Source organism: Balearica regulorum, chromosome 21, assembly GCF_011004875.1.
Source record: "Balearica regulorum gibbericeps isolate bBalReg1 chromosome 21, bBalReg1.pri, whole genome shotgun sequence".
Classification (NCBI taxonomy): domain Eukaryota; kingdom Metazoa; phylum Chordata; class Aves; order Gruiformes; family Gruidae; genus Balearica; species Balearica regulorum.
In genome coordinates, this window is record NC_046204.1 from 6663241 (window position 1) to 6685768 (window position 22528).

The following is a 22528-nucleotide window of genomic DNA, read 5'->3' on the forward strand; positions in this document are numbered from 1 at the left end:
CACTTCTTCTATAAGCAGTGAGGTACGTGAATAGCCTGAACTGGGGAATCCTCCCGGACCCCTCAGACTCTCCCCGAGGCTTTGTAAGGCACAGATTTTTTTTTTTTTTCATTTTTTTTTAAAAATAAAAAATAAACAGTCTCGGTAAGGAGGAATCTGTTCTTTCACTCCTGCATTTTGGAGACCTGCTATTTGTTATGGACCTTTTGTCTGGGGAAGATTTGTTCCTTGTTTCTGGCTAATCTTTGCTACTTGAGATTTTGTAGTGAGATCTTCTTTGGACAGAACTAGGTTGAGTATATTTCAATTGCCTCATGTTGTGGTCTAACCCAGCAGGCGGTTAAAACAACACCTCCTGTTCTTAAAATCAGCTTGTCGGAGAGTCTTAAATAACACATCGCCTTATTCATAAACAGCCTGAGCAAATCAGGATTTGCAACGTGTACGGCTGAAGCACAGTTCAGCGTGTGACAGTGATGTGTTACTTTGAGCCGCAAGCTTATCAAAGGGTTTCGCTGCATGAACCACCGGCAGAAAGAAATACATCGAAGAATTATTTGAGCCTCATTTATTTAGTGAGTCTATGGTAAAAATGAAAACTCCAAACTTGCGACGGTTTAAAAGCAAATTGCATCGCAGACTTTTCAAATCTGCAGAAATGCAAAGCTTTTCATTAGGCAGAAATAAATTTTGCCATTAGCTTGTGTCGTTACAGCCTGTATAAATTGCAGCAGCATAAAGTGTGTGAAATTGCCGGGGGACTTCTGTGAGCCATGGAGGTGGAGATTTCTGATGTACATGACTGGGAACAGAATCCCACTTATAATACCTGGGGTTTGACCCTGTGAGGGAGAATTTAAAAGATTAATAGTGTTTCAAATACCAATAATTGTGAAGAAAGAAAACGAGCAATATTTTAATTGTTGGTCTTGCTCTTTTCTACCCCAGCTAATAAAAGGCCATTTTTTCCTGCTTCTGTCCTTCATGTTGTCTGAGTTCTAGGTCCCAGCACTTCACAGGGAGCAGGTCTCTCAGCTGGGAGTCAGGAGACTCATTTTTTCTTATTTTTACTCTAGCAATGACCTGTTATTTGACCTTGGGCAATTTGCTTTCTTCACAGCTATACATTACTGCTGTTTAGATTTGCCATATCCTAGGAGATAAGGCTTATGGCTTGCTTCTTAACAGAAAAGATCTTCACTTTCAACAGGATTTTATAAATGCTAATATCAGATAAATCTTTGAAAAGTAATATTTGTAACCAAGTACTCTTCCGTTTCAGAATGTTTCAGTGCATCTTTTCCACACCCATATAGTGCTGGGATGTAACTTTAAACCTTAGATGCGTTATAGGTATTTATAAATAGGTTATTTATGATTATTGTTCCTTATAGCCATAGCTCAGTACTTTCATAACCCTCCTGTCTGTTGTGGCATGCATTTACTATTAAAAATACAACTTTGGTGATGCAAAACCTTATTGTATAGGGAAAATTGGGGGGAGCGGTGCGATTGCAGTGTTTAGATTCTGCTTGAATCTGGTTGATATCTGGAAGTAACCAAAAATTAACACTATAGTGTTAATTTAGACTGCATCAGCCTGTTGCTATTGCTGCAGCTGTCCATCAGTAGTTGACTTTATGGTAGTCACCAGTCTGTATCATGCCTTTTCTGGTCCTCTCAGCAGAGAGGCCAAGGGTGGTCATGGGGACCAATTTCCAGCTACACTTTTCAAAACCAGATTGCACTCCATAGCTCATCTCAAACTGCCAAAATGGTCTCAGCTCCCTCCAGCTTCATTCCCGTTTTGCTTTCCTTCTCTGTCTCTGCAGCCGTGGAGTCGCTGCATTCCTTGAACGACCAGATCTCCCATTTTATCGTCAACAAGTCAAAAACGCTGGATGAAGACGAAGATGCCTTTTTGCCCAGCGAGAAGGAATCTCTGAAAAATGCCATGATGCTAATGAGGCACCTCCTCATGGACGCACAGGTAGGATATCAATAAACTTCCATCTGTTAGGACACTTGTTTAAAACAGTCTTTGGCTTCTGAAATCCGCAGCTGCGGGAAGGATATCTCGGTGCGCAGAGCATGCAGCTTGTGATGGGGCTGGATCTCAGATTTAGGGATGAAAATTACCCAGAAGTTTCAGGAGAAAATGAAGCGATATACCCGTTGATGGGAATCCAGCATCAGCCCTAGCAAAAGAAAATCGTTTTGCCACTAAGCATCTGTGCTGAATGCCAGTTTCAGAAGTGCCAGACACATAACTGAGCTGTTGGTTTACGCATGGTCTAAAATGCCAGTTAAAAGCCATGAAACGGTGTGCAGATGTTTCTTTGTGCCTTTGCTGCTTCGACATAAAATCTCTCACTCTGTAGTTTTACTGCGTTACAGTGTGCTTCCTTCACCCTATATAAAAACAAAAAACCTTTGAAATATTCAGTGTATTTATTTATTTTTTTATATTCCCTTTTGGTCTTTATTTGTAAAGCCTGACTGCAAAACGGCAGCTTGTATTGGAAGGTTGTTTTGAAAACAGGGTGGTCTCCTCTCCCTTCTCCTCTGGTAAGCCCTAAAATCTGGCAAAGCAGGTTTGAGACTGCCCCGAGCACTTCCAAGCTCTCCAGGGGTGGGGATCCCACAGCCTGGCCTCCACGCTTTGACCACTCTCATGGGGGATTTTTTGTTTTTCTGAGCATCTTATTGGTATTTCCCGTATTGCAGCTCGTGCCCATCACCTCTTGTTAGAAATCGAACAAGAAAATAAAAGAGGAGGAAATTCTTCCTTTAAGTGAAATAATCTTATTCAGGGCTTTTCCTGATTGCTATCCCATGCTAAGCCCGCGTTGCCATTGCAAGTACCGACGTGGGTCGGTGCCGATAGTATTACTGCAATTACCCAGCACCGCGTTAATCAACTGGTCCCCAGGGCCCGGGTTCCTGTGACTTGCTGGCAGCATTTTGTAAGTGCCTAAATGGCGACTGTAAAGAGAGAAAGCTACACTTTTTTGTGTTTTATTCCCATATTGTCCCATGTGGATTCTGGTGGTTATCTTATCTGTTCCTCTCACTTTCAAAGCCTTTGGTCCTAACTATGTTGGCTAGTAGGGATCTTGCGGCCTGGGAATCCCCAATATTAGCGATATGTGTATTTTCACGTTGGATATTTTTGCACAGGGAGTCAATCCAGGCTTTGGAGGCTGTGCAGTGCACAGCGAGTAAATCTTTACAGCTGTACTCGGGATTTCATTTCTATGAGTGTGGTGTTCATGCCATTTCTGTACGTCTTTAGCCAAGGCACCTCCATTTACCCCAAATCAATGGATGAGACACTGCTGCAATGTCATGGAGAATGTGAAGGGTTAGGTTGTGTGTTTGGATGTGCTCCCATCGCCTGTGCTGCAGGTAGGAATACCTCTGGGGAGTCAGGCATGAGAGTAGGCAGATGCTTACAGGCATCTGCATGTTGCAGATTAAAATAAATATGGGGTAAAAAGGTACCTATTGATAATCCCCTCGTGCAGGAATTCTTTTTTTAGCACCTGAGAATTGCTTTACTACTTATCAGTTGTCCTGAATGCATATTAAGCAGTGCCTGTGATAGAGTGACTGATTAAGGAAATGCTAATAACAATGGGGAAATGTCAAGTGCTCCTGGATCCTCATGATGCGCCTGGATCTCTTCCCGGAAAGGACAGGACAGGTTTTTTTGCCTGGGATTTTCAGGTTGGAAGGATAACAAGGTGGGAAGTGGTAGTGGTGAGTAAAAGGATGGAACTAAACGGGTGACAACATCAAGTACAAAAAACCCCAATAAAATAAATCCTCTGAGGAATGAAAGAAACACAAGGCTGGCAGCAAGCTACCTAAACAGGAATATCGCCGCCAGTGTGTGCATATAAAGTACGTACTAACCCTGACTGCAGAGTGCCCTATGGCTCTAATTACACAGGAGGAAAAAATATCACCAATGCAATTATTTCCCTTTCCTTACCTGATCTCATTTCTTCCCAGCTAGTGTTTTTTATGGGAAGATGGAGCCCTGCAGCTCTAAATGAGATTGATTGTGCAGGGCTCTGTACAAAGATAAGCTGAAATCCAGTGCTTGGCCCTTTTCTTCCTCTCTTGGTATGGACCTGATTTTGGCTAATGGATAATTTGAAGAGAAAACATCCAACTTGAAATTTTGGGTAGAAATTAGCTGGACTGCTAACTCACCAGAAGTGACTGATCAAAGCGGACGGTTAATGGGCATTTCTCACTTCTCTGACACTATTAATCTGCTTTGAAAACACAACCTGTGGGGATGATGTCTCATGCCTGCTGCCTTTCTGGTGGTGAGAGAAATTGTACAAATTTTAGTAACTCTGCCTGCGCACCAGCAGGCCAGGAGATGTGGCCAAAGCAAAGGCTTTGAATCCACCATGGATCTAACTTTGATCCTGAGTCATTTTTTTGGCTTAAGATGAATCACGAAACCAATCCAACAGTTTTTCACTTCAGAAAATGCTGTACGCCTTTTTAGACCAGGCTGTGCTGGGGACCATGTGCATCTGTCTGTGAAGGTGCAGGTCTCCACTCTCAGCAATGTGTCACTGAGAGGACAGAATAACAAGGATGCTTATCAGTGTGGAGAAGAGGAACCACAGCAGAGAGTCATTGGGGAGTTTGTTCAGGGTTTCACAGCCGTATTTTCTAATAGTGAGAATGTGGACTCCAAGCCCCTGAGCATCAGCCCAGTCCTTTCATTAGACTGTATTTATTTCTCCCTTGGCTTCTTGGAAGAACCTCTTTCCCCCATCTGTTTTGTCAATTTACTCTGCTTTTCACTGATTTTCATGCCTTGGTTTTTGCAGTAGTGCTGTACAAGCAACTGTGACAGCAGTGACTATGGCTTTATAGGAGAAATTTGCTGTGCTGGAGGTCACCTGTTGGTAAACACAGAATAGAGAAACAGACGTTGAATGGGGGGGAAAACAAAAATCACCTCATCTCCCATATGCAATAAGGCTTTCTCCATGGAGAATGGGGCATTACCTTGCATATTTTGCACTCCTCTTGCCTACAGAGATGTCGTTGATGTCAGCTGAAGTAGCATTGGCAGGATGAGTGTAAGCACGGTGCTGGGAGCTGCAGCGCAGGCTGGCCGAGAGGTGGCTGCTGCTATGTCAGCCCCGTCAGTGGTATTAAACTGCATGTGGGGATAGGTAATAAGCTGTGTGGAGTCTTTCAGCAATAGGCTGTCAGCTCAAATTCTGCCCAGGGAAGACAGTGATTTAATGAAAGTCATTACAATCTGCAGGGATCTCTTGACCCCGGTGCTCTCCATCCATTACACACCCCGGACAGGATTTCCTCATCACGAAAATACCCTGTCGGAGGAATTGCTCAGTGACCCGCACACTCGCTGCTGGGCTGGCAGAGCTCTGGAAAGGGAGCATCACCCTCCCTCCAAGTGAGGGTTGGGGCTTTGCATCCCGATTGCTCATTTCTCATATTTGTTCAGGTTTGCAGCAGTTTCCCGATGTCAGTCTGGAGGTATAAAGGCATCACGTTCCCCTAAACAGCGCTTAGCAAGTCATCATCTGCATAGCCAACCTTAAAGGGGGGAGAAATCCGCGAAGAAATTGAAACAGTTTTATATGAACTAAAAGGTATACTTAGATAATGCGGGTGCATAAAAGCAGATGGAAAGAAAAGGCGCATTTATTCTATATGACACGTTCCATCCTCCACATAGTATAGGAATGAATAAACAATTTCATTTCTGCCAGACAGCCCCATGCAAGATGCTATCGCAGGGATACGGCAGCCTATGATAGATTGTCATTGCTGTCAATCATTTCTGACAGTCCTATTATGCTCGGAAAGGATGTTTGCTCTGCGCGTGTTGTTTTATAATCCTCAGAGGTGGAATTTTATAGCCTAGCAGTGCTTTTTTTCCTCAGACATTTCCCTAAGCAGGATTTATTGCTTCTGAGACACACGTGACGTGAATCCATTATACCTTCAAACTTTAAATCTCCCCCCAGCTTTGCCTAAATTACTTTTTGTTTTGTTTTGTTTTACTTGACTTTCTGTTTCTAATTGCTATTGTAAGAGACTTAACTGGCGTGGAGCAGAAGGTGCATAACATCTAAGGGCTGAGTCATATGCGTCGGCTCTAATCTAGCAGTTTGCCGGAGCAATTTGTCTAATGAATTGCAAAGGTGCATCCAGGCACCAGCATCAGCCTTAGACGCAGGTTAATATTCTCTCTTATATGAAAGAACACATGTAAAATAAAAGACTTTTTTCCCAGATGCCTGACCTTAAAAGCCAAGCTTTCAGAAGTTCAGTACATTTAGTTACTTCCATAAAGTGTTTAATTGACTTTGAGTGGATTTTAAGTTCTTTGGGAGAAATACCATCTTTTCATCGAGTTCATTCCCCAGAGGTGTTGTGATTATCATCAGGACCCTCTTAGGTGGTATTGTAGAAGGAATAAAAGAGACATAGAGACATTCTTTTGGTTTGGATTGGACTTTTCAGACGCAGTCATACCACAAATGATGACTTAAGAACAAGATTAGCTTAGTAAACTTGTGGAGCACCCGGCTTAAATTTAATTGGATTTCAGTTGTTGACTGGGCATGAAAACGTGAGGATGTAAAGATATTCAACTGCTTCTCTGCTGAGGGGTTTGTTTCATTCTTAGGTAAAAAAAGAAAATAAACCTGGTGGTACTTCTAGCCTAAGTTATTAACAAAATAATATGGTTGTTGCCCAAAAATCACAGGGGGAAGAAACTTTTAATTATTTTTTTTTCCTCTTTAAAATCTGGTATTCTAGCATTTTACCTGAATAAAGTGTCTCCTGCTCACATTAACTAGTAGGACAAACTTTTAGCAACTCTTTACCAAGACAGGTCTGTAGATATTGCTGAAAGTTGATAGTAATTTGGGTAGAGGATTTTGCCCTGTTTGTCTTTGGAAAATATTGGAGTATTTGAGTAGTCACCACCATAAGCTTCTTACATTTGACACCGGGATCCTGTGAATAAATCATTTAGAGAGTCTTCCAGTTTTTTAAAAAAAGAAAAACCCACTTGGCATTACTTTTAGCCATTCATCATCCCATCAGCTGTTTTGTGGGTTTTTTTGGTTGGGTTTTTTTTTTTTTTTATATTAGCCTCCATTCCCTTCCTCACCTGGAAAAAAAAATGATTTCTTGAGCTCTTTTATATTACAATCTTTTCTTTGGTAGTCTCTGTTGTCCTTCTGAGGCGGGCTGTTACGGAGACATCTGTGATAATAGCTGCAGAACTAGTAGTAGAGTAGTGCTATTTCATCAACTGACCTTTAAAAATAATTCTTATTTTCTACAGAGGTCTGTGGTACAAAACTGACCGTGTTGTCGCAGTATTTTGCTTGCTAGTTAAACGCTTTCCACCATCTGCTCTTCAGACTTTTAGCAGATGGAGTTCAGGGAACAAAACCCCAGGACCTTTATTTTTATGCAAGTGGTTCGTATTAGTATCAAGAGGAAGAAAAGGGAAGGGAGGATTTGTTCTTTGTTTCACTAAACTTACATTGTTTGAGTTCTGAAAGCATCCTCGCCACACTGATGTGTGTTGGAGGATGCTGAAATAGCTATGACGCTAATTCTCTGTTAAGGAATATTATCCAAATGCAATTGTAAATTGGCATTCATGTATGTCAGCGTTCAAAATTTGTGAGTTGGTTCAGCTTGGAGAAAAGCTTCAGGTAAAATCAGGATGTATTTAGGGGAAAGTCTGAAAAGCAAACTTGTTGTGCCACACCCTCATACTTTTTATGTTAATCTTGCCATCCTGTTTCCATAAGAAGAAATCTTCTTAGCCACTTCCGAGTCAACAGCCCATCTTCTAATGATCCCTCTAGGTCTAGTCTGAAAGGGAGCACAAAAGACTCTCACTTCTCTTGAAGGAAGAGAAGATAAAACGCAGAACCTAGCAAGCTTCGTCGAGGACCGTGTTGTGTCTAATGACATCATTAGCATATGTTACACGAGCCTGGTTTGCGGCGCCTGTCCCTAAACGTGTACCTGACAACCCTCTGCCTCTCTTCATGGTTGGGGAAAGGAAACGTTGATTTGTGGACTGCCTCTATTAGTCCAATTTATTTGGAGAATGATGTGCTGTATAATGAGGGGAGATCAAAGATACCCTTAAAATAGCTGTGCTGTAACATGCATGCTGCCGTCTTTACCAGCACAGCTCTGCGCATCGTTAGCCACCCACAAATGGTGGGGCTTGGTAGGAGCTGTGATCCTCTTGAATGTTATACCTTGGGCTCACTGATTATTCATCACTTGGTTTTAGCCACCTGTAATTTATTGATTCATATGGGGGGGAGTATTTTCTTTGAGTATTAAATTTAATTTATGTCCAGTTATTTAAATTTGCCTTGCAACAAGTCCATGCTGACTTGATATTTTAGGCAAGATGGCCATGGCTGATTCAGGGTCTGGTTTAGCCTATTCTTGTAATTCCAACTCTTGACCTGTCCCTCCTTTGCCCCATGTCCCACACCGGAGTGGCCCCATGGCACCAACGGGGCTTTCGGCATTTAGCTGGTGCGGGAAGAGCAGGTTCGCCCAGCGTTTTACTCTGCCTGACACTAATCCATGTCATCAGCCTGGTGCTTGGAGGCCGAGTAAGAATAGTTGTCGCTGTACATATTTCAGTGTTATTGCTTGGCAGAGTTGTCATCTGAGGGTCACCGTGGTCATTGAGCTACAGCTGTACCCAGCCCAGCCTCAGCTCCCATCCTCCCCTGAGAGCGGAAAGAAAAAGACATCCTGAATGTGTTAAATCCTTATCCGAACAAAACATGACTGTCTGCATCATGAAGAGAATCTAAATTCAGCTGGTTCCTCATGCACGGATGCTTGTTGCTGCTAAGGCTCCTGCCATCCCTCCATCACGGTGCTGTGTCTCAATTTGCTCCTTGCCCGTGCGGTGCAGCGTGTGTTGCAGTTCTCAACGCGTTTTGCTCTGTTGCTGCAGAGCTGTGCTGGGGGCAGTGGAAGAAAGGAATTTCCAAGGCAGGGAAGAGACCGTCACTGTATCGCAGGGCTGAGAGCTGGGATGCCGGGGGGAGGTCAGCTTAAATGATCTGGTTCTAGAAATGAAGCAGGACTTAGGAGGGGATAGAAAACTCTGTCACGGTGGGTGACAAACCTGAGCTGGGACCATGCAAAGGATGGATTCTCTTGCCTACCATCGCTGCAACAAAATATTTACATCGCTAAGTAATGTTACCAAAAAACAGCATTACATTTGCCACCACCCAAGTCCTGTAAGACCAGAGCAATGGTAATGCATTGGGTACAAGATGATTCAGCACAGCGACCTCGGGTTGGTTCTGGTTTCATTCTCCCTCTTTATTATTTTGCTCTCCTTTGGTACTGGAAAATGCTCGTTATTCTGAGTTAGTCTGATACTGCTGGGTTGAAAGCTTAGAAGTACTTTCAATATTTGCAACCCTACAAGAGCAGAAGACTCAAAAAAAATAAAAATCATCACTTATACAAACAGGAGAGCATAACCTCATATTTAAAAAGGGTACAGGAGTGAGATTCTCCACAGGTCTGTTGTTCATTTAATTGCTTATAAATTAGTATTGACTTTTATGTTTTCATTATGGTATGGAGGTCAGCAAGAGAGAATGGTCGTGCCAGTGGAGAGGTTGAAGTTGAATGTTGTATAGCATTAACTCAGCACTGTGCTTCTGAGAGGGAGAAATATATATATGTGGGTATATATAAAGGAGTATAGCACTTGAGAAAACAAGGTAGACACCTTTCTTTAAGTCAGAGGGGAACCAAGACTGATTAAAAGAGAAAATGCATAAAAAAGCTCAGATCTCTGCAGGCAGATCTCTACAGCTGTAGTAGATATTGCAAACTGAGCTCATATCCAGATAATTCCAAAATGCCAATTTCTGTGACTCCTTCACCCACAGAATGCTCTCGTACCTCTGAGCAGGTGATCCAGGACAGAGTGTTTCAAATGTAGAGTCCTGCTGAATGCTGAAGCAAAGAAGATGACAATTTTGTATCACTTAAAACATGATGTATATTCATGAATGGGGGGTGTGTGTAAAAGCTCTGCAAGCTTTAATTAGAGTTCATGAGAGATAAACGAAAAGTATCTTCATAAATGTAGAAGCAGCAATTAAGGGAGACCAGACTGTATCTGCTATCACAGCAGTTTATCAGCAATGCAGATTTTCAGTTAATAAGAAAACCCCAATTGTGCAGCCAACAAATGAATCAGAAAATCCCGATTAGCTTCATGCTCCCCGCTCTGCACTCGGGAAGCCTTTTCTGCACAAGTCGAGGACACGAAGACTCAGGAAAACATGTTTTATTCCCTCCAAATCCTCAATATGTTTTCTTCTGCCTGGAGAGTCTCTTGCTCCATTTCTAGTTAACAAACAAGCAAAAAAAAAAACCCCCAACCCTGCTAAGCCCCCAAAGCAAGCTGCATCAGTGCTGTGCCGCTGTAATAACCCACCGGGAAGCCCGAGAACTCCATCACGAAGCAATTACTTCTGAGTCAGCTGCAAACTTTCCCTCCAACCTGTAAACTCAGGGGTCATCAAAGTTGAGCCCATCTGGGAGGTGCGAGCCAGCCAAGCTTTGCATTTATATTTTTGTCTCGGAAAGACCAATAAATATTTAATGGCTCTGCGAGATAGAGCGAGCGTTTGCGTTCTTTCCCCATATATCAATGGTGGCTTTAAGCACTCGCTTGATAAAAATTAAGCTATTTCTCTGAATTCATGCCTCAGATGCTGGATGGGGAGCTAATTTTGCAAGCAAAAGCTGTCTTGTTTTTGAAAGCAAATTCAGTGGAAGAGCTGGTTTTTGAAAGAGAATGCTGGTCTGCTGTTCCTCCTGAAAAGAGGCAAAAATATTCAAAACAGCCATGCGAGTTAACCCTGGCAGCGGATCTTGTCCAGATGTTGTAATTCTTTATACTTTAACTCCTTCTAGGCCATAGGCTAAGCTGCTTTCTGATGAAACTATCCACGTTAAATACTCTCTGACTGATTTCATTTGCACAGGGCTTTGGCAAACTCTGTAGATTTTCTCTGGACTCAAATTTTCAGAGCAAGGAGATGGATTCACTGGTTGCAAGACCCTGTCATCACTTAAGATCTGCTCTCCCTACTGGGAAAAGTTGTCTTTTATCTGTTGTGTAAATTCAAGGATGTAATTTAATTCCCATCTTCCTCATTTATCTGCGAGCTGGGAATAATATTTGCCTACTTCACAATGATCGTGTGAGGCTCTTCATTAATTAATATGTAAAAGCTTTGAGATCCTTAGGATGAAAATTGCTTTAAAAGATGGTGTTAATAATAAATATCACGTGATGCACCTTGGTACCTCTTAGCAATAATTGGTGCTATCATTTCTGCCCAACTCTTCCATGAATTAAAAGGCTTTGAGTGTGTCCTGGTATCGGCTGGGGTGTTTAGCTGCCTGCCGGGTTAAACCGCAACAGAGCGGGACTGGAACCACGAATGGGATTGGGACCAATTAACATGTAATCATATGTCAGGTTTTATATCCTTGACTCTCCTGTCATGGTACTCTCGGGGAAATCCCCATGGATTTTAATGGTGCAGTGTCAGAATTCAGCCCCAGACATGTTTGTGTGATAATTGCTGGGTAGCCAGTGTTCTTCTGGTAACTTGGTTGCTTAGTGATTAAGCTAAAAGCAAAACTATGCTAGTTTAATATTAATGTAAATGGAATTAGCTGCTCCTTTTGTGAGTTAAATGTTACATGAAAATTTTCATTATAAGGAAATAACAATTTTTTTTTCTTTTGATATTTGAATTTAATTAACTATTTTGTTGAAATGCTGATACTTTTTGACCTACTCTTTGCGCTTAACCTCCACTCTGGCGTATGGAGGCTGGCTCTTAAGAAAAATCCAATAATTTGCTGCTCGGTCACCCAGCTCAAACTTTTATTAGATTTCAAGCACGCAACGCTTACTCTCCTAAATGTGGAGGCTCTGAATATGTTTCCCACGTAAATAAAGAGCTCACATAAAGAACTTACCTGATCTTTCAAAAATATCAACATTATTTCTATGGAAGGGGAAAGCACTGAACCCTTGAATGGCAGGAGGGATGGAGCCAGGACAATGTCAGTTAAGACCGTGCAAATTAATACATGAGAAAGTTGGTGTCCAGTAAGGTGAGAATGTGCAGCAAAGCATTTCCCCCTTCTCAGCAGCCCTGTTGCTCATCGCTGAGTATGAATTGCTCCACACAAAGCGCACTGTGAACGTTAACTGGTGCCACATGGGGGAGATGTTGAAGAAGAGCTGGATCGCTCCGCTCCTGCACACCGACTTCCCCGGGCAGAGCAGCCCGAGGTGTTTAGGAGCCTAATTCCTTTGATTTCCCCCTCTATATCATAAGTACTTAAATATCCCATATAAAAGAGGCCTGTGGCAAGCCATCTGAGAAATTACCCTTCTTGGCTCGAGAGTGCATGCAACGTCTTCCAGTTGCTGAAGGTGCTTTCATAAGCAAGACCACGAGGTGATCAAGGAAGGTAAAATAATGAGCGACGCAGTCGGAGCGCTGAATCTTTTCACGCTGATGCAGTGCCTTGTTTTAGCATCGTTGCATCTCCTGCACTCCTGGCTGGCTGGCTGTGGTTTGGAAGGGAGGGTTCGGAGGAGCAAAGGGAGGCTGGCTGGCGTGCGGAGCAGTTAGCAGGATTTCTTGCTGCTTTTTCCTAACATGCAAAAAGTAACGATAGGCCCGTACAAGTGGCTTGTGATTTACTCAGGCCCACTGGCCATCTTTCTTCTTTCTTCTTAAAATAATACTTTTTACGCTGCCTGTGAATTAGTGGTTAATGCTTATTTATGCATGAGAAATCTCCATAGAAATGGCTTTATGGAAAGAGAATATATGTACTATGTGAAAGCCAAAAAAGTAAGGTTTTCTTTTTGAAATAGCTTTCCAATCTCCATTCTTTTCTGCAATGGTTTAAAAAGACATTTGCTTTAGGACTCTGATATATTTTATAGTATTCTAGCAGCTATGTTAACAGGTAGAAGCAAGTACATTTGTAAAGGGGGTGAGTTAGTAGGCAGCCTGAGGGAAGTCAAGATATCCTAATTTTTCAGCTTGGAAAAAAAAAAAAAAGAAAAAGGAAGAAGCTACAAATACACATCCCCCCAAAGCTGGGAGTGCTGCCCTCTTTGAAACTGTGCTTCAGCTGACTTCAGGGGAGCTTTGGCTCCTCTTTCAAGCACGACATCCCCTTTCTGGCCGCAGACTGCCAGAGGCTGAGAGAAAAGAGCAACTTTTCTCCTCTCTGTCTTTCTACATAGAGGAATTCAAAATCACTGCCTGATGTGTGCCCCAATTAATATTCCCCAATTGTTTCCTTTTCCCTTCCAAATGATGTCAGTCTCCATTATTTTTGGCATAATGGCAGTAAAAGGAAAGTCTGTTTTTTCTCAAATACTTTATCTCTCATTTTTGTGTTCTTAACAATTTTTACTCATCTCAGGATTTTTTTTTTCCTTTTCATCCATCTGTTTTTTTCTTACATTGCAAAAGACCTAAAATAAAATAGTGAAAACTGTCTTAATCTATTACTACTCAGCTTGTACATTATTAATAATGAAGGCAGTGTAATTAGGCTGCAGAATGCATAATGAACACAACATTAAGATGTCCTTAACTAACATCTGTGGCTGATGCTTGTCTTATATTGGCAAAAGCCACCCAAGATTTTACATGAAAATAGTATTCATGTCTGACATTGCTTTTACAGAATACAGTGGCTTCATTTTTTACTAGCCGCCTGTTAAAAGAAAGCATGAAATTCATAGCTGCCACCGCTGCTGTGAATGCTCAGCTCTAAGTCATATTTAAGGTGCAGATCCTGGTCTCAGCGTTGTCGTTGTTGCTTTGCTAAAAACTTTTTTCTCTTGCACCCTTGGTCGTTGAGCTGATGAGATGAGGTGGGCAGAAACTCCTCTCGAAGAGATGCTTCCTCTCGTCTGCCACTTGCCACTCTCTCCCATGGCAAACCCCTGCGATCCCTATCCCCGTGCTCAAATACAGCTGCCTGCAAGGAAGCCAGCAAGCAACAAAGTGTTTGTCCACTCTTTCGTCAGCGTAAGGCGGTGGTTTGATCCTCCGCCCATGCAGTCCTGAGGAGTGACCTGTGGCACGTCACATCTCTTGAACCAGCGGCATCAAAGGTGTCTCCGTTTCAACTTGTTCCCGAGACAGTGGCAGGACATCTTGCTGTTAACGCACGTTTAGTGCTGCAAGGACATCGCTGCTGCGGAGCTAGCTCTGTCTGATGTGCCCCATCCCTCCCTCTTCGGCAGCTTCGAGCCGCTGGCAGGGGACCCAAAGGGGACCTTTTGTAGAAGAGGGACGTTTCCCAGGGCTGGCGTGTCAGCCTCGGCACCTTAGACGAGGGCTGCTATTTCAAAGCAAATTGCTTCAGAGTCGTTCTTAGCTATTTCAGGTGAAATTCTTGAAATGTAGGCCTAACTTGGGCCAAAGTTCCAAAACTTGGCTTCTTTGAATTTTCTCAAAGTGATTCTTTCAAGCATGCAAAGTTGCATTTACACAAGTGGCATCCGGCCCGAAACAGGAGCTGAAGTGGTACTTGGAGATCCTTCCTGTGTGGCTAAAAATATAAAGGAAGCAGTTCCCATGATTACAGACTTCTTAAAAAAACCCTATGAATAATGCACTTGAGTTTCTGTTAAAAAGCTGCGGCAGCGGCTCTGTAACTCTCATGAATGCATGGAACCGAAGGCATAATTATAATTTTCCCACGTGGCCAGTTGCCACTTCCGCAGCTGTGACATGGCTGGGGCTGAGGGGGACCAGGGGCTCTTCCAGCTCTGGGCTCCCTGCTGCCTGCACGGGGTTCGTCAAGCCCACACTTGGTTAATCCCAGAAAGGAAAAGGCTATCTGGAAAATGTTACTGGTATCTTCTTCCCTTAATTGTCTGACTTGGCAAAGGGGTGCTAGGTCAAAATAAGCGTTGGTCTGTAGGTATTTACTTCCACTGGGGTTTTTTACTGGGTTCCTTCTCTACTACATTGACATCCTGTTAAAGCTGGTGCAGCAAAAGAAGCCAAATTCTTCCTTATTTCTTGGTGTAAACTTGGAAATAAAGGGGAAGCTTCAAAGCTGCTCATTGCAGTCATTAGCCATTGCGTTTGCAGCCAAAGTGTGGACCTGCTCTGCTGTCAGTCCCTGCAGACGGTTCCTTGCCAAACCATCCAAACACTTCGTTATCTTTTTTACGGACTCGAGAGGAGAATTAAGCCGTTACTACCCAAAACACCGGTGGAAAACCAGGTTACTGTTAGTGCAGTAAAACCCAGCGCCCATTGGCAGCGGGTACTGTAGCTGGGGCTTCAGATGTGTGCACATCTGAAATGAAAACCGAGTAAGGGCTGTTTAAAGGGTTTTTATAATAGTGTTTACAGTGAAAAGTTGCATAGAATAGCTATGCACTCCCCACTCATCTTGTTAACGTAACCCTCCCTGTCAAATCCAGAATTATTAGCCGACCTGAATCTTCCTGCTGCGCTTACATTACTCATATGATCAGTGATGACTCTGCACAAACAAGAAAATAAACCAGTCCTACAGCTGTATTAATGTATCGGCTCCACTGAAAACACCGAAAAATGCAATGTTTGCAAAAGGGGGATGGGGAATTGATAGTGCAGGGGATTTTATTGTGGCACATTTGAGAGTAGAGCACACAATGGAGAGTGAATAAAGACCTTATAAAAATACTTGGCAGTAACTCCTCTAAATCTTTCAAGGTATGAGTTTCTTATTTTAGTTGATTTACTGGTCTGACAAAGAAGCAATCATCGTTAATCAAAATAACTCAGTCCTACTCTGTGTATGAAAACTGAAGTTAGATGAAGGTCGTGGAAAAGAGATGATAAGCTAGCCTGGCTTGTTTAGTGGTTGGAGTTTATTAGGAAGCCCATTCTAGAGGGGAAACAGATTTTTGAAAATGCTGATTATTTTTAAAATGGATTTTTTTAAAAAGTAAGGTTTCTATCTACAGCAGATTCACAGATGTGATGTTCTTAAGTATGCATGAAGGGATGATTCCCTGACAGCTTTTAGTAGCAAGAGGGTACTGTATTGAAAAGCATTTGGTATTCTCCTGGAGGCCGGGAGGGAAGTAAAGATTTGGATAAGATATGCAGGAGTTGAGAAGCGATACAGGTCTGTAGGTGCCAAACCACATTTTCTGAGTAAGCTTCAGGAGACTAAGCTGCTGACACTTCTGAGAAATTTCTTTCTTGTGCATAATTGAGATTTCTATCTTGTGCCTAAGTCCGTTTCTTTTTAGGTAGGTGTCTTTCCTTGTGTTTTGGTGGTGCAACGTCTCATTGCCACGCTCCTCATCCTGCTCAGGCCACGCTAGCCCATAGAGCGTCCTACTGAGGAGGCCGTTGGGAGACACCTTCTTCAGCAGTTTGCTGATGGCTGAGCCCCAGAGAAGGCAAAGCTGAACAGGCAAAAGCCCAAGAAACCTTCAAAATGCTTATGCTAATGGCTCTTAACAAGTTTCATGTTTTGCCTTGAAAGTCACTTCTATAGCTAAAATGTTATCTGCATTCTGTCTAGAAGTAAGAGAGGAATAGCTAAATTCAACCAAAAGCAATTGCCCAAAACAGTGAGGACTGCCAGTGCCTGTAGACAATATCAATTAGTGCTTTGGTGCCAGAATTATCAATAGCTCTCTTGCCACTAGCATTGATTGTTAAGAAACTAAGTTGAGGACTGCGTATTTCACTTGAATAACATAACGTGTGACCTTAGCAACGACAAAGGGACACGAAGTCCCTTAGAAACCTTATTTAAAACCAAATGTTTTGCAGTTGAGGTTTATTTTCTATTCCCTGTTGTTCTTGTCCCGTGGACACATTTGATGAATCCGTACCTTTTCATTTAAAAGCTTCCATAAGGTATTTGAAATTTCTAAAGGATATGCTGATATGTTTTTTTTGTTTGCATAATCAGTAACACAAACACTCCTGGGGACTGCAAACATTCAGGGAAAGCAAACAGAAGATCAACTCCCAAATACTGGGGACCGGTCCAATATTATGAAAACTGTAAGTTATAATATAAATAGCATACACCTATGTCAGGTCATAAATTAAATTATATTTCCAAGAGATCTCTTGCGGCAGCCTACTAAAATAATATATTATGTGCTCAGAGGCAGCGTTCGACTGATACAATGAAAGGACGATAATGAAAGGCTTCTCAAATCCCAAACGTGCCAGCAGCTGTGGGTCCATTCGAGAAGCGGCTCTGGGACCCACATGTGTCCATCCTGCAAGGATGGAAACCCATTACATGACACTTGTGGAGAATAAACCTGGAGGGGGAAGAAGAGCTGCTCTGCCCAAGATGAATATGTAGAAGTAATCCACTGGGAATCATGCAAAAAAAGTGGTAGCAGGTGGCAGCACTTCTTTTCACCCTACAGAATACGTATTTAGAGGCAAAATGGAGAGGAGGAGCCAATTAGTGGGATTACTGAGCTTCAAGAGGCAGGTGCTTGCATTCCAGCTAGGAAACTGCTGCTTCCTATTAGATGAAATGCAGGTGCTTTATATACAACAGGGGCTTTGGCCACAAACTTTGGTTAATTACAGAAGCAGAGGATAAAAAGAGGTAAGGCTCAATGGTAGCTTGTTTCTCAATGAACAAAGGACCCGTGAGGAAGCATTAAAACTCAGTGAAACTGAATTTTCAGGGCTGAGCAATTATGCATGTGCATTGTGGAAGTCACAAAGAGAAGGTGATATGTCCTTTGAATGGTGGGGACCAGGGAGACGGGCGGTAGCTTGTGTCTCCATGGTATTGCTTTGGGGTGTAAGGAATAAAATGGCATAAAGGTTTTGGCTTTGAGCAGAATAATAGAACTACGGTCGTACATTTGTACTTAAAATATAGGAAAATGAACAGCTGAGAACAAACCTATAGGTTAGCACCAGAGACGAGGCTAAAATAGAAATCCTTTCGCTCGTCTGGATGTAGCTCTCACTCGATCTGAGCCGTGTGTGTCTTTTCCTGGCTGTGAAACAGATGGGCTTTATCGGCAGAATACTGGGAGTGAGAGACCCAGCCAGCAGTGGGAGGGCACGGTGCCCATCTCCTGCGGGAAGACCAGATTTTTGCAGTATTCACCAGCAACCTGTCCTGGATAGTAAAGGAGGGACCTTTCTGGAGCTACAAAGCGATGATTAGTTTATCTCAGTCACAATTTAGAGCCTTGAAATCTTTGCCGCAGGGAAGAGGTGGAAAGGCAAGCGGGGCTGTGCGCAGCGCTGGCAGAGTCGAGGGGAAATTTTGGGAAAATAAGGATCCTGCCTGCTTGGCTTAGCTCCAGCTGTGTGCGCCCTGCAAAGGACGGGGGCGAAACAGGATCCGAGCATCAGTTTCAATTACTTCGGGATCAACCAAAAGCAAAATAGGGAAATAACTTTGCTGAGGCATATTTTGGGGCGTTCAGGCCGTGTTTCTGGTTAGTGAGGTGGCAGTGCTAAACATTTTGGAGTGTCTCTGCTGCCTGACCTGTTTGCTATCGGCTGTGTGCTGAGCTAACCTGTCGGGTTCACCGCATCCTGCTTTCTGGCGCGTAAAGGAAAATCCCTTGGTTCTGCAAAGGATGCTTTCAGCAGGCAGTCTTCTTCCAAGACAGAAAAGCTCTTGAGACCTCATTAATTGCTGCAAGTGTATCGATAGTATTTTTCTTGTCATTTTAAAAACATGTTCACTTGTAACTAAGAAAAAGTAGGATTGGTGGTCAAATATGGTTGCAATATAGAAATCGCATTTCCTGGCATGTCACGGCATCAAAGCTAAAGTCAATAGTTTTGAAATAGTTATAGTATTTCGAAGAGATGTGAGATCAAACGGTTACCGTATGTTGATATTATTATTTTTACAGAAACATTTTTTTTTGTAGTAGTATTTACATACAAACATGCAGATGTTAGAGCCAGGTCCCACTTGCTAGTCCAGACATCACAGGCTGACGTAGCCAACGCGTGGTGAGGGCAGGGTCTGTTACAAGCTGTACACAAGCTTGCAGGGAAGAGAGCAGGATTTCTGAAGTAAAGGCAAGCCTCAGAACCTTCAGGTGACCCTCTAAAATGGGTGGACTCTAGGGCTCATTGTCATCATATAACTACTCAAGTTATTAAAGGTGAGCAGAGTATGGGCACTGAAAAAAGCTGCATTTGTCCAGCTCCTTGACTTTCTGTGATTGCTGAACAGCATCTGTAACCGGGAGCAAATAGCAAAGTCCCTGAGCAGAAGAATAGGTCGGTAAAAAGCTGCATTAGAAAGAAACCTCCTGGATACATCAAGGACAATAACGGAGGTTTTAAACAACGCTTTGCTCCGTAGGTGTCACAAAAAAGAGGGCAGCCAGAAGGCAGCCTGATTTCTGGCACAGGTTGGTTGTGAAGCACTTGGTGGTATTACAACGTTCAGCTGCCTCGGGCAAAGGAGGTTGACTGAGAATCCTAGGATAGCAACCTCAGCGTTGTGCTCCTTATAAAAACAAGAGATCTGAGTAACGCGTTTTTAAACAAAACCCCCAAACAAGAGAAGAGCTGGAGGTATTTGTGAATGATCCCAGGCTGAGGAACTGGCTGGGAATTTTTTTGTGTTTTTTTTTCTGAGGCTCTCATAAGAAACTGAACCGAGAGCTGGATCTGGGATGAAATAGCCCAGAGAGCAGGCAGAGTTGTGAAAGAGCTGTAATTATCTTCTGACAAAGCAATTAAAATTTGACAAGCAAAGGCAATCTCGGGCAGCAGAGTGAAGCTTGTAGAAGTGGACAGGGCTCCAAATGTGCGTTTCACAGTGAACCCAAAATACGTTGTGGGGGGGAAGGTGCCCGAGGCAGAAACCTGGGTGACGTTCAGTGTGAGAGTTATACCCCATGGAGCCACGTTTAATTCCCCAAATACCCAGTCAGATAAGGAATTGCCTCCTGCCTATGTCTTTCACTAGGGACTTTGTGATTTTCCCTTCTAGATTCTCCAATGCTCCAAACTGATTTAGCTGAAGACTGATCTTTATTTATTTTCTTCTGGTACCCAGGTCTTGGTTGCATTTTGGGGACAGGAGAAGAGCAGAGAAGCCATCATGCTGGAACACGTTCACTGTCTCGGGCTGGTGGCTTTTGAGCATTTGAAGGTCTGCAGAGAAAGGCTGTAGGTGCAGTCAGATGTGCTGCTGCATTATTTTAAAGAAATGGCTTTATATAAATTTCATTACTATTTGAAGGTGAATATTTGGTCTCTTCCACCTGAATTTTGCCATTTGCTACTATTTTAACTAAGCCTTGTCAAAGGAAAATGGCTCTATTTTGTTCTTGTCTCTCAGATGTGATGAGAACAGCATACACGTATGTGCCTGGCTACTTTTTCTCTGTGACCGAGACTCACCAAGCAGATAAGCTATGAAAATAAAAAAAAACCCAAACGCTTAAGGACTGTCACCAAGCCTGACATGGCATTGTGAGTGAGCTCCACGTTTTCTCACGTTTGAGAAAACTGGCGCAATAACTTGTAAATCTGGAGGAAATGTACGTGCAGGTTGACTGCACAAATGAATTTAATCATTTGCACAAAATCTGTTTTGCTGCTTCGCACTGTAATGACACTGATCTGATTATTTTTCTTTGCTTTAACTGACAAAAATGTATCTCATCGGCGTTTGAATAATTAATGCTATAGAATTCGGCTTTGATCCAGCGCCATGCCAGGAAATGCTGTGCTATCCAATCTGCTGCAAAACAGCGTTTTCTAGTGCATTATTTTTATTCTAATGCTGCAATATGGAAAGCCCTGCAGTGCATTGGCTAATGTGGCTTCTTCTGTCTCTTCATCACAGCAGTTGGCTCTTCCCTAACCTGTGAGAGCTACAAATCCCATTAGTTTAAAAGCAACATCAGCCTGGATATCTTCCTGCTTGCAAACTCCAAACGGCGTTTGTCTATTAGATGTAGCTACAGAGTCTGGCTGTAATTGGGGTGTTTTAAAACCTGCTGGAGCAGCAAAGCCCCTGGGAAGTCGGAGGGAACTTATACAAGATTTGCACGGTGGGTTTCGTGGTGCAGCTTCCCATCTAGATCGGCGAGTACTTGGATCTCTGTGGGAAAGCTCCATTGTGGCCGCTGCTGTCCTGGTGCTCAGAGGACATATCTGCTGTGGGGTAGACTGGTTTACCTGGGCAAAACCTCAAAGGTCACTTTGTTACTTCTCTGAATGATCCATGGACCTACTGACCAAAAGGGAAATCTTTGTCTCGTGTTCAAGAGGAGGGAATGTTAACGATGATGCAGTGCCCCACTCATTACTGTGTGGTGATGCAGCAAACAGGTAATAAAATGCGTAATAGCAAATAACAACATCAAAACAATCCAACAATATACTCAAACAGATGATTATCCCCTAATAGGGAGCACGTCCCCTCCTTCCCTGTGCAAGCTGCAGGAAGGCTGCCTGCGGTTCTCGCTGAGCACGCAGCCCCGGAGCCTTTCTGCCAGAGCAGTGGGGCAGGGACTATTTGGACCCAGCATCTGCCTTTTGCTGTAAATGGATGGAGAAGGGCTTTTTTTTTTTTCCCTCCTTTCTTATTTGCTTTTTTTCTCCATCTCCCTCTTGCGTGCTGCAACCCCCAATGCCCTTACCCACGGAACGATGCTTGGCCAAAAGTACGTTATCTGGTAAGGTGGAGCATCAAAGCAAAAGCTGGGAACACTTTTGACTCTTCATCCCTGCTTTGCTTGCAGAGTGGTCTTGGACCAACTGTTTAACCCCTTACCGTCTGTTTTTCCATCTGTAAAGCACAGGAAAATGACTGTCCTTGGCCATATGAGTGTTTGCCTTGGGATGAGCAGGGTGGTTATTTATACAGCGCTTTCATGATTTGAAGGGCTGCTCTAATCTATCTTTCATCACTTTAAAACAATAATGGCAGAAGGTAATGGCTTAAATAACTTGACACATCTGGCCAAATATCAAATTGTTAACATCAAATTGTGCCAGACCTCTCAAAATGCATGGGAGAGAGTACTTCTGTGCTGACTGAAAACCTATTGTGTCTTTCTGCTTTTCAGTTCCAAAAAATGCTCGCGGGGGCGGAGGGAAGGCAGGTGGGTGAAGTTGTACTAAACAATTCTTGGTACATTTGGATGGTCTCCTTTTCATCTAGCAGGTATATTGCTTTGCCTGATAAGCACTGTAAACAGCCCGATTTGACAGGATAAAATGCAGCAAGCGGCAACATTAATCTCCTTTAGCCAAATGAAAATGATGTCTTCCCTGCAGATCTCTCTGTCTTCGGAGATCCGAGAGGCTGCTGCCGGGAGTGAAGATGTTTATTTCTAGGGGCTGCACCTTGCAGTCCCAAAGGCTTCAGT

At 43.0% G+C, this 22528-nt stretch overlaps 1 protein-coding gene across 3 annotated transcripts in view; it reads left to right on the forward strand.

The window, feature by feature from the left end:
• KAZN (kazrin, periplakin interacting protein) overlaps positions 1-22528 on the forward strand; it is a 224325-nt gene that overhangs the window by 54826 nt on the left and 146971 nt on the right. For all 3 annotated transcript variants that reach the window (XM_075773157.1, XM_075773158.1, XM_075773160.1), the window contains exon 2: positions 1833-1990. In XM_075773157.1, the coding sequence (XP_075629272.1) occupies positions 1833-1990 (158 nt within the window). The remainder of the gene's footprint in view (positions 1-1832; positions 1991-22528) is intronic.